Genomic DNA, 13,791 nt, shown 5'->3' on the forward strand with positions numbered 1-13,791 from the left:
CAGCAAGTTCTTGAAACTAGAAACCTCTCTGATGACTTCATTATGAAGCTGGGAGTGGATGGTGGTGGTGGTTTTCTAAAAGTAAGCTTTAGAATCATGGAAAAAGTTTCAGTTTTAAAATCTCCGCCGCCAAAACGACTTCTCACCAATTCTCTGGCCAAAGATCCTGGTGTTAAGCGTCAGTTACTGATTGCCATTTCTGAAGATCTCCAGGAAAACTATAGCAATGTCAAGCAAGTTTTTGATCTGCTGAACATTGAAAAACTTCCCTTTATTTTGTCCTGTGATATGAAGCTGGCAAACTTCATTTATGGTCTACAAGCACATTCCAGTGCACACCCATGCTCTTGGTGTGACATTTCATCAAAAGATCTTGCTAAGTGTGGATCTCTGAGAACTTTTGGATCAATCAGAAGAGATTATCAGGCATTCATTGCGACTGATGCTAACATCAAGAAAACAAGTTTATTCAGAAACTCCGTTCATGAACCCATCATCAATGCCTCAGATGCATCTTTTGTTCTTGATATTCTTCCACCCATGGAGCTTCATCTGTTGCTTGGTATCGTAAATCATTTTCTACAGTCTCTCTCCAAAATTTGGACACATGCTCCTGAATGGCTGGCGTTACTTCATATTCAACAGCAGCCATTTCATGGCGGACAACTGGCTGGAAATGAGTGCAGGAAGATTTTGAAGAATGTGGATGTTTTGGAGAGATTAGCCCAGCAGCACTCTTTCTTTCCAGCTGTTCCCTTTATTGACACACTAAGAAAATTCAATGGTGTTGTCCATGCTTGTTTTGGCAATACTCTTGATTACAGCTATGTTGAAAGAATTGAGCAGTTCAGAGTCTCCTATTTACAACTTCAGGGCACCACCATCACTCCCAAGGTTCATGCTGTCATTCACCATATTTCACAATTCATCCAACGCCAAAATAGCTCTTTGGGAAATTTATTCAGAGTAAGCAACTGAAGCACTCCATCATCTTTTCAGAAACAATTGGCAAAAGTACAAGAGATCAAGCAACCACCCAGAATATGAAAACAGACTGCAAAGATGCACCACAGACTTCAACAGCAAAAAAATGGATTGGGAATATTACAAGTTTTGACGTTTTTCTCAGGAAAAAATAATTAGAATTGAAACTTTGCTTTGTAAGAATTGAAGAATTGTTATTTACCAGTGAATTTACTGCATAAATATTTTTGTTATGTTTTTGGGATGAATAAAAATTCTTAAAACCAACTTTGTTAGTTACTTACCAGCTATGTATTTAATGGAATTTTGTGCAAAATTTGAAAATGGATTTTTTTCCACGGACGGTGTAACCAGATTTTGGGACTTATAGCCTAGTAACCACCAATGATAGTACAATCATACCCTCAAAGGATTTTTCTGGGTCATGACATCAAGCAATATTTCATTTTTTTACAACAGTGTATAAGTATAGAAATGGTCGTTAGTTTAATAATTTTTAGTCAGCGGTAGAAGAACTATACATACTGCCTACCTTTGTAAAGTTATTTATATTATTATTTTTATGAATCATATCTACACTGAAGATATAATTTATAAAAATGATAATATAAATAACTTTAAATGGCGTTTTTAAAGAATATATATTATATTAAATAAAATCTATTTTTATAGAGTTAATTTTTTAATAAAAAATATATAATAGTCATGTTTACTTATAATTAGTTTAAACTTACTATTAAAGAATTCATGAAAAGAAGTTTTTATTTATTTAACTAGTAAACTTGGTCTTATATTTCATTTTATTTTTGTAACTGCGACAGTTTTCATAGTATGTTGATATGATCTAAAAAAATCATTGGTACAATTTTATCCGATTGTGTTATATAAGCCAATAAGATTTACCAATAAGATTAGGCCAATTCTTTATTTACAAAATTAAACCAATTAGAAATTAAACAACATTCTTTATTACAAAATTAAACCAATGCGATCGCGGAGAATTTGGCCACTTTTGGCCATTTCTGGATATTGATTATAAACATTCTGGATGCTTAATTTTATATGTATTTCTGGCTATCACATATCGCAAAATATCTGGCAACCCTGATCTTAACCCTGACCTGGGTTTAGCTCCAGGTTTGGCTTAGGGTATAGTTTTCAATAAAATTGACTTTATTTTGGGTTTAGGGTTAGAGTGATTTTCAATAAATGTTTTGCGTAAAACGTGATTCGTTTCTTACGGACTTACTAAAGGAGGTACCTGAATGCAGGTATTATACTAAAAAAGTATAGTTGGTATAATTCATCTTCCCCAGTTTATAGCTCTTGCTCTGTTCCCATAAAAGATTGGTCGATGACAGTAATACTAATAACTAGTACCAGTGATAAGTTAGATCCAAGTGAATATTTAGGAATAATTATAAAATGGAGAATTAATGTATGGCTTGCAATAACACTGTTTTTCTCTTTCGTAAGTCTTTTATAATGCTATGATTTAATATAGAATAATTTAATCTATATTGAAATATACCATTTGAAAAGACTTAATTTATCACTCAATAATTCATAAAATACCCAATAAGAAATTTATGAATTATTGAGTGTATATCTTGTTAATGATTGTAAGGCAGCAATAAGATTATTTATGAACGTTTTGTGACTGAAATTGGGTTAGTTTTAATTGCAAAACCAGTTTATTATTATTATAAACCAAAAAAAGTTTATAAGAATAATAATAATAATAATGAACAAATAAATTAAAAAAAAAAGGTATGCGTGTGTATGTGTGGATATATATTTATGTATGTGTGTGTGTGTGTGTGTGTGTGTGTGTGTGTGTGTGTGTGTGTGTGTGTCTGTTTGAATGTGTATATAAATATTTTTAAGTTTTCATTGTTATTATTATCATTGCTATTGTAATTAATTTTATTATTTTTAATAATATTAATTTTATTAATGTTATTATTTATATTGTAATTAATACCATTGTTGTTATTATTGTTAACCTTATAGTTTTTAGAGTTGTTTATATTTGTTATTACAACATTATAATTAGGTGTTTACGTATCATAAGTAATTATTCTATTTGTAAACATCCTTGAATTGTAAGATCACATAACTCAGAATATATATTGATTGATTGATACACACTTTGTGGACAATATGATTTGCTTATTTGCCTACAAAATAACAGGATAAGTAGTATGAATAGAGATATTTATACAAGTATCATATACGTATACATTTATAAAATATCATATGCACATACAGCTTATCATATCTATTTATATGTCTTTGATAATACTAAAGATTTAAAAAATATTTTGCAGTACTAAGAGGCAGAAAGATAATAATATATTTTTCTTAGAGCTTATACTGTTAAAATTGTAAAATGACTTTATGAGAAATTATGTCCAAAATCTAACAAGTTTATAAACTATTAGAAGGAAAAAGCCTTTTTTTTAGAATATTTGGCCAAAATAACCTTTTCTTTTTGACTAATTCACCAAAACTTGATTTTTTTAAAGTTGTTTTTAAGTAACAATGTAGAGACAAGAATGCAGCCCCTAATGTTACTAAATCTCAATATCTATTACTGTCCCTGCAAAGTTAATAATTTAATTTTACTTTACCATGTTTATTCATATGACTATAATTTAATGTAGAGCACACAATTATTTTGATGATATGGATGAAGTTTTTCAAATAAATACTTGCCAGGATGCTTCAGAAGCCATTAAAAACTGTGCAAATGTTAATAGTGTTCATCTCAGTTGCTCCAATGAAAATGCAGGTATAGTATAGGTGCTTATTAAGTTCAAATTTTTAAATGATTAATAAATTTAACTTTTTAATGAATAATGATATTTACTGGTATATATATTTTTGTTGTAGAAGGTGATCAGGGCCCCGGCAAACAGGTTGATCCATTATTTGACATTCTCTTCAACAGCTTGTGGTCTGGACAACATACCTGTTATAGTTTTGCAGAAGTGTTCTCTGGAGCTATACTTTCATATATACTTTCAAAACTATTTAACAAGTGCTTATCAGAGTCTTGTTTTCCAGCCTGCTATAAAGCGGCATCTGTTATCCTTATTTTCAAAAATTCTGGAGAGCGATCTGACTTGTCTAACTACCGTTCCATTAATCTTCTTCTTATCATAAGCAAGGTTTTTGAGTCTTTAATTAACAAACACTTATTCTTACATCTTGAATCCAACAACTTACTTTCTGATCATCAATATGGTTTTCGATTTTCTCATTCTACTGCTGATTGTTAACAGTAATAACTGTTTTAAGATAAAAAGCCACTTGATAAGAAGCCAACGCTCTCTAATTGCTTAGAGGGGGTATTTGACCTTTTCTCCTTGATTTATGTCTTATCTCTGACCCTACTTATGTTCAGTTTCTCCCTTTTCTTCCTCAGGTGGTTGTGACTATGCAATGATCTCTATAAATATTTTATCTTGTACTTCTTTTTTGGACTCTATCATTGCACTACTTACTGCTACCCTAAAGCTGACTGGGATTCTTTTCATGATTTTCTTCTCAATGGTCCTTGTGCTAATGTCTTTTTTCTCTCAGCTGGTAAATGCGCTTCTCACATAACATCCTGGATTCAGTCAGGAATGGAAGCTTTTATTCCTTCTCTTTATTTCCATTCTACTCCATGATTTTCACCTTCTTGTGCAGCAGCTATATCTAACCATAATCATTTTTTTCATCTTTTTCAAAAGAACAATTCTCTTGAGAACAAACTGCTATTCATTATTGCAAGAAATTGATGTATAAAGGTGCTCTCTGATACTAAGCTCTAATAATCTCAGTTCCCTAAATCTTTTATCTTATCTCAAAAAGGCTCTAAAGGCTTTTCAAAAATATTCAACAGAGTTGCTAACAAGGGTAGGTATTCCAACATTCCAAATCTCATTCATGGGACTGATCTTATTACCTCTCCCAAGGATAAGGCTGAACAATTTGCAAATAACTTTTCTTCTAATTCAACTCCTGAATCTTATGGCCATTCTCTTTCTTCCATTCTAATTTGTATATCAATTTCATTCCAATCCGTATATCAAATCCATTGCAAAATTAGCATCTGCTAAGGTTGCATCTCTTTATCGTGCTTGACACTTTCTTACTCCAGATTCTTTTCTTTATCTCTATAAATCTCAAATCCATCCTTGTATGGAATACTGTTGCCATACCTGGGGCAGATCTTCTAATGATGCCCTTTTTTCTTTTAGACAAGGTGCAAAAATGCATTGTAAACATAGTTGGACCTGCTCTTCCAGCTAACCTCAAAAACCATTATCACAATGTCGTAATGTTGCTTCTCCTGTGCTATCTACTAAAATTCATTCTCGTGTTACTTGTCATTCAATTAAGTCTCATCTTTTTTCTGTGACTGTTTCTGTGACTGTTTCTAAAAACTCTTATTTGTCTAGTTTTTTTCCTCGAACATTAGTTCTTTGGAATTTGCTCCCTTCATCTTGCTTTCCTAATTCATATAATTTGCAATCTTTTAAGTTGTCTGTCAATCATTAATCTTGCTCTACAAACTTTATCTTTTCTCTTTCAGTAACTTCCGACTCTAATAGTGGTTGCTTGCAGCCTTGTTTGAAGCGAAGATGTTGAAAAAAAAATTAAACAGGTTTACCTATTGTCAGACATTTATATCACTCCAGCATCAGTTGCTAAAGTCATATTTCAATTAAACTCTACCATGGCTTATGGTCCAGACAACATTCTTATCACCTACAGCTTATAGTCCAGATAACATTCTTTCCTGCTTGCTGGAAAATGATATCTGTTATCTGTTTTAAATACCAAAAGTTTAGAGAACATTCTGATCCCTCCAATTGTTGTCAAATCAGTCTTCTTTCTTTTGTTAGCAAGTTCTTTGAGTCTTTGATCAACAAATTTCTCATTCCCATCTTGAGTCAAATAACTAACTGTCACACAATCAATACGGTTTTTGATTCTCCTGCTCTACTGCTAATTTGCTAACTACTGTGACTGAAAGATTTTATTATGCATTAGATGGAGGCAGTAAGGCTAGGGCTATAGCTCTCAACATATCTCAAGCTTTTGACAAAGTTTGGCATTCTGGGCTTCTTCATAAGCTTGTTTCATATGGTATATCTGGAAAAGTTTTTGAGATTATCAAATCGTTTCTTTCTAACCGCTTTATTAAAATCTTCCACAAAGGCTAACACTTTTCTATATTTCGAGTAATTTCTAAGACAAAAAGTCTTAATTTTCGATTGCTTAGAACAGGCAGCCAATCTTGAATCTGATCTTACTTCTGTAACAGATTGGGGCTCACAGTGGCTTGTAAATTTTAACTCCAACAAAATTTAGTTATTTATTGCAAACAATTATCATAATACGACTGATATTACTACATTAATGAATAGCAACCCACTTACCTAGTCTTCTTCTTTACGTCTTCTTAGATTATTGTTCACTTCTGACCTTTCATAGAAACCATATATTCAATTAATAGCTAAATTAGCATCTACTAAGGTTGCTTCTCTTTATTCTGCTCACCATTTTTTTACTCTTGGTTTCATTCTTTACCTCTATAAATCTTTAATTTGTCTCTGTATAATACTGAAATATTGTTGACTAGAATACTGTTGTTACATTTAGGCTGGTTCTTCTAATGATGCTCTTTCTCTTCCAAACAATGTTCAAATACATATTGTAAACCTAGGTTGAACCTAGTTGAACCTGCTCTATCTGTCAAGCTTGAGCCTCTTTCCCATTATCATAAAGTTGCATCTTTTTCTCTTTTCTACAATTACTATCATGGTCACTGTTCAAAGGAGCTATTATTTCTAAATCCATCAATTAAAACTCATTCTTATTTGACTTGTCATTCAGCTAAGTCTCATTTGTTTACTGTATCTATCCCTGCATGCTGTAAAAATTTTTACTCATCAGTAATTTCCAAGCACTTCAACCCTTTGTAACTCTTTTCAATCATTTTATTTTCCTGACTCATACAACCTACAACTTTTCAAGTCAACTGTCAACCATTTCTTGCACTATAACTCTATTCTTTTTCAGAATAGAGCTATAGTGCTCTATTATAGCCTATATCTTTTAGGATTAACTCTTACTTCTGAGCTTTCTTGGATGCCCCATATCAAATTCATTGGAAATTTAGCATCTGCTAAGGTTGCATCTTTTTATTATGTTTGTCACTTTCTTAATCTGGATTCTATTTTTTATCTATAAATCTCAAATCTGTCCTTGTATGGAGTACTGTTGCCATATTTGGAGCGGATCTTCGAATAATGCCCTTTTTTTTAGACAAAGTGAAAAAATGCATTATAAACATAATTGAACCTGCTCTTGCAGCCAACCTTTAACAATTGTCACATCATCATAATGTTGCTTCTCTTTCTCTTTTCTATAAATACTATAATGGGCGCTGCTCTAAAGAGCTAACGCCTTTTGTGCCATCTACTAAAATTCATTCTTGTGTTACTTGTCATTTAATTAAGTCTCATTCTTTTACTATAACTGTTCCTAAGTGCTCCAAAAATTCTTATTTGTCTAGTTTTTTCTTGAACATCAGTTCTTTAGAATTTGCTCCCTTTATCTTGTTTTCCTGATTCATATAATTTGCAATCTTCTATGTTGTCTGTTAATTGTTATCTAATTTTATAAAGTTCATCTTTTCTCTTCCAGTAACTTTTAACTCTAGTAGTGGTTGGTTGCAGCCTTGTTGTAACTGAAGATGTTAAAAAAAAAAATATTTTAATAAAAACCTAAAGACAAGTACTAACATAAAAGAGTAATTGCAGTAATTGCAGTTTTATATGGGAAATAGTTGAATGTGTTATTTTTATTTTGCTTGAAAATTTGTTTTGTTGAAAGTTTTAAAAATTACAAACCAATGCTACTAATAAAGAGAAGAGTGTACAAATAATACATTACAAATAGTGCAATAACAAAGAGTACAATAGTTAAAGGGATCAGAATATTCTCTAAAGTTTTTGAAAATTCGAGCTACAGATGACATTTTCCAGCAGGCAGGAAAATAAGATTCAGTCAAGCACTTATTAAACAATTTAAAGAGAAACTATGACAGGATGTTTTCTGGACCACAAGCTGAAGGGTATTGTTAAGATTTATCTGTCTTCTTTTTTCTTTTCAAAATTCATATCTTTATTATACAAGAGTATAATCAAGGTATGAATTTTGAAACAAAAGACAGAGTGGATATCATTCGGATGTCTAACAATGGGTTCACCTCTTTAACTGAAATGGCAGGAAAGTATGGCCATTAGGTTCAAGAGTCAAATTAGAAGAAAATTTCTTTGAAATAGTTCTGCCATATCCTGCCATAGAGGTAATAAGATCAGACCCATGAATTAAAAATGGGTTGTCCAACTTACCTATGTTATTGACACTGTTGAAGATTTTTCAAGAATCTCTAAAGCTTAATTTTTGAGAAAAGATACAAGATTTAGTGAACCAAGAAAAATTGAGCTTAGCATCAGACAGCATTTTTTTTTACAGCTATTTCTTGTAAAAATAAATTGGTATTTTCAAGCGAGTTTTTCTTTTAAAAGACATGAAAAAAGTAATTATGATTAGATTTAAGAGCCACACAAGAATGTGAGAACCATGGAGTAGAATGAGGCTAGACTTAGAACCGACAAAAAGGAATAAAGGTTTCTATACCTGCTTGGATCCAGAAGGTTGTGTAGGAGACAAGCTTATCAGTGAAGAGAGAAAAGGATAGTCACAAAGAAAATGGCGAAAAGAATCCCAGTCAACTTTAGGGTAGTAGTTAGTAGTGCAATGATAGGGTGAGTCAAAAGAAGAAGCACTAAGTGAAAGATTTATAGAGATCATTAAATGATTATTGAAAAAACCACCTCAGGGAGATCAGGAGAAACTGAACTCAAACTATGGTCAGAGACAAGACACAACTTAAAGGGTGGAGGTAAGGGATCAGAGTTTTCTGAAAAAGGAGTCACAAAGTTAAGTAACTAAATAAGAGATGAAGAAATTTAGAAGTTATGTACTTTAATGCCAACAGGGTCAGTGGTGTTAGAACCAAGCCATTTAGTGTGATTAGCATTTAAGTCATCAATAAAAACAATATTGGCAGAGTGGCAAAAAAAAGAAGGTATGATCTATTTGATCAGTAATTACATCTAAAAGATTGCAGTCTTTAGAAAAGAACAATAAAGAACAAAGAGAAAAGTGATCTAGTGGAGTGGTGCTAAGCAGAAGTATATATCAAAATGGTTAGATAATTCAAATCTGATTTCTCAATAAATAGATGAATTGATGCATAAGTATATGTCCTAGCCAAGTATGTGTCAATTGGAGTATTTGTGTTTCCAAGGATAATAGCCATCAATTCTGAGATCTGAAGAAGAAATCAGTCAAATTCAAATTAATCTCACAAAAAGTCTGATGATTTGTGTAAGATGTCAGATTTAATTAATAGAAACTATCTTCGAAGACCATGAATATTTGTAAAATATATATTGAAACAAGTGGTAGTAATGGTTTTTTATGTTTAATATTTTTGGTTACTTTTGGCATGATTTAACTTAAAACTTGACTTAATTATAGATGGAGCATGGCATATCAAGCAATGAGCTATGCAGTTTTCTCAGTCAGGAGCAAGTAATATTGTTATAGACTTTGGATAGTATTTAAGTTACAACAAGACTTTTAATAGTATTAAAGTTATGACAAGAAGGAATAAAAGCTATTAAAGTTCTCCTTCAAAAAAACAAACGAAACAAAAACAAACAAAAAAAAACAATAAAAAACAAAACAAACAATTTTTCATCTTGATGTCATCATTACTACTATCACTATGGGATAACAGTTGGAAGTCAAGTTATTACTTTTTCAAAAACATTTAGTTAATAATAAGTATTTGTTCATTGTGATAAATTAAAAAAACAGCTTTGGTAATATTAATGTTACCAAAGCTATACAAAAAATTTTTTAACATAAAAAAGTACCCTGTTATATATCTGTTGGTAGGTAATGAACTACCCTACAACTACCTACAACTACAATGTTTAGGTTCTTTTTATTTTTTTATTTTATTAGTATATTTGCGATTTGATGCATTATCCATATAATTTTTAAGGAAAGTTAATAACTTCTTATTTAAAATAGAAATTTTTATTAACTTTTTTAAATCTCTAGTATTATTTTTTATTATTCCAATTCACAAATATTTTGAACATGCTAATAATATACTTATTTTCTTTTATATGTTTGTACATATAAAACTTGGTACATATAAAACATGGTACATATAAAACTTTTTTGATGTAAACTGTATTCATAAACAATAATTCAGTTTCAAAAATTAATATTTTTTTGTTTAATTAAGCACAAGCGGAGTAATTTTTACTCCTTTGAAAAAATGATAAAATTTAAAAGTTAAAGCTGAGAGAAAAACAAACAAAGTTTTAATTTAAAAGTCATTCTTAATTCCTACTTTTTTTTAAGATACTGAATTTAGTAAGGTAATAAACTTTTATTAATTAGCTGGCAAATTATTGAAAATGATGGCATTCTATTTCTTTTCCTTTTCTCAAGCACACTCTCCCTCCCCCCCCCCCACCTCCTTCAAAAAAACAAACAAAACAAAAACAAACAAAAAAAAACAATAAAAAACAAAACAAACAATTTTTCATCTTGATGTCATCATAGTTACTACTATCACTATGGGATAACAGTTGGAAGTCATGGTTTTATTTTTTTTTATAAGTTATTACTTTTTCAAAAACATTTAGTTAATAAAAAGTATTTGTTCATTGTGATAAATTAAAAAAACAAACTTTAATTATATATATTTTTTAACTAGATTGAAAAATTTTATTAATAATTTAAAAAAAGACCAATAATATTATAAAGTAAAAATTATTTTATAATATTAATTTCATTTATTTTTTTTATTTTTTATTTATATAAATTGCCTTTTGCTATGTTATATTATCTACTGTCATTTTAGCATCTTTAAACCTAGCTAGGGCTAAATATAGTTTAGCTAGGGCTAAATATAATTAGTTGTAATTAAAGGAAAAGGAAAGCATACGAGGGTACCTACAGTCAGAGATCTTGATTGTATTTGCCTTATAAGATATAAATATACAAAAGATATATATATTTTCTTTAGCATTACATATACGTCATCGATCAGACAATCCAGAAGAATACAATAGCAATGTTTCAGATATTGCTGACTCTGTATTAAAAGTTATTCGTGGTGTAGGAGAGGATCCAAATCGTGAAGGACTATTAAAAACACCAGAGAGATTTGCAAAAGCAATGCTGTTTTTTACCAAAGGATACACTGAAAACCTTCAGGGTTTGTTAAATTTTATTATTATAAAATAAAAGATTATTGTAGAAATAATTATACTATTTCTACAATAATCTTTTACTTTATGATTTTATATATATATATATATATATATATATATATATATATATATATATATATATATATATATATATATATATATATCAAATATATTGTATCAAAATAAAGCTTTTTCTTCTTTTAAGTAGTATATAAATTTTTTTATTATTTTTTGTTTAAATAATAATTTAAAATGGCAAATCAACAAGCCCTAAAAAGTTTTATTTGAAAGCCCTAAAAAGTTTTTATTGAAAAAAGCATGAAGATGGAAAACACATCATTTGGAACCATTTTCAGATAGAAGGCTACTCAAAGGCTACAATTTATAAATGTATAAACGGTTACAATCATAATAAATCATTGGGATGGAATCCTGAAAGTGGAATAAGGCCTACTTAATACACAAAACAACTGCATCAAATTAAGTAAAATATTTAACCATCAAAGAGGTGTGTCACTTTCAAAGGCTGCTAGAAGGCTTGGTTTTAGCAAAAGCTCCATCGGATAAATCTTGAAATGCTTTAAAAAATCTTTTCTTTGTTATAAAAAAAAAAGACCAGGTGGAACTCCTGAACAGAGGGTTTGGGTTGCCAAAAAAGTAGTCAATTTTATATGAAATATTGTGACATTGTTAAGTATTATGACATCAAAATTTGAAAAAAAATTACTTGTGTGGAAGGCAATCTCTCCACAAGGAGTCACGTCAATTAAATTATTCCTTCTGGCCAAGTGACTGGCCAAGCGATAAACTAAGAGTTAAAAAGAGTGTTTACAAAATCACTTGCAACCTTTTACTAAGACACCAAATATATCTTTGGGCTTATCTTGGCAAATCTCACTATGGTAATTTGATAACAAATTGGCTGAAAGCCCAGAAGGTACCATTTATTCAAAAAAAAGACAATATAGCAAACTTGCCAGATCCCCGTGCTCAAGAGGATTTTTGGGCACGATTGTACAAGGATGGATAATCTACAAATGATATATCATGCCATGAGCATTGGATTTGTTATTTTACCAGTAGACTTGACCTAAATGCTGTACAAAAGCTGGTACAAGGTACCAATGCCAGACTTTGCTAAATTCGAAAATATGGAATCTTGTGATAAAGTTTTTTTATTTTGTTACTCTGCATATTTTATTTTATATACATACCAAAAATTTTTTTTTAAATTATATTTATTTAAATTTTTATTCCAGTTTAAAACCAGTCTCAAATTTTATGGTACAGGTGAATATGTAAATATACATATATATATATATATATATATATATATATATATATATATATATATATATATATATATATATATATATATATACATATATACATATATACATACATATATATATATATATATATATATATATATATATATATATATATATATATAAAGATATATATATAAAGATATGTATGTATATATATATATATATATATATATATAATTATTATATATATATATAATTATTATATATATATAATTTTTATATATATATACATATATGTATATATATATATATATATATATATATATATATATATATATATATATATATATATATATATATATATATATATATATATATGATAAATATATATATATATATATATATATATATATATATTTATCATATATATATATATATATATATATATATATATATATATATATATATATATATATATATATATATATATATATATATATATATATATATATATATATATATAATGATATTAATGATACGCTTCTGCAAAAAAATATTAACATAAGCACTAAACTAAATAGAAGTGATAAATTTAGCATTGAAATAGCAATTTGCTTGAAAGGGGTAGCAAATCTTAAGCTCCTTGTCAGTAGACAATGAGCTGTAGCAGTATTTTGGTGAATAATTATAATGCTAGTGCTGGGTAAAGTGTTTGTTGATACAATTTTAATACTCATTAAGATGGCTGGAGTCAATAACAGTTTTTGGGGGTAAATTTCATTGCCTGGCTACTCTGTTAGGGAAGAAATTAAGTCTAGTAGAGATGGCCCACATGTTGTTGAGGTCAAAAGATAGGTCATTTTTACATATCTGTAATGTCATTGATATATAAGATAAGTAGAAGAGGTCTTCCCATTGATTATGAGATGTGATCGACAGGTTCTAATTTTGAGACAAAAGATTATTAGCAGATAAATTCTCAGTTCACAATCTTTTACAATACACTGTAGGAGTTTGCAGTAGACAGAAGTTAAAGAAATGGGTCTGTAGTTTGATGCATCAAGTTTATATCTTTTTTTGTGAAACAGATGTTAGCTTCCAGCCATGCATCTGGGACTAGATCTTCAGAGATAAATTTTATAAATATTTAAGTAATAGACACATTCAGA

At 29.4% G+C, this 13,791-nt stretch overlaps 1 protein-coding gene across 1 annotated transcript in view; it reads left to right on the forward strand.

Moving 5' to 3' along the window:
* The first annotated feature begins 3,636 nt into the window (after positions 1-3,636).
* LOC100215739 (GTP cyclohydrolase 1) overlaps positions 3,637-13,791 on the forward strand; it is a 48,050-nt gene continuing 37,895 nt past the window's right edge. Inside the window, exons 1-2 of the mRNA XM_065800442.1 lie at positions 3,637-3,778; positions 11,165-11,356. Coding sequence (XP_065656514.1) covers positions 3,673-3,778; positions 11,165-11,356 — 298 coding nt within the window. The 5' untranslated portion in view covers positions 3,637-3,672. The remainder of the gene's footprint in view (positions 3,779-11,164; positions 11,357-13,791) is intronic.

This window comes from Hydra vulgaris, chromosome 06 (genome assembly GCF_038396675.1).
Source record: "Hydra vulgaris chromosome 06, alternate assembly HydraT2T_AEP".
NCBI lineage: Eukaryota > Metazoa > Cnidaria > Hydrozoa > Anthoathecata > Hydridae > Hydra > Hydra vulgaris.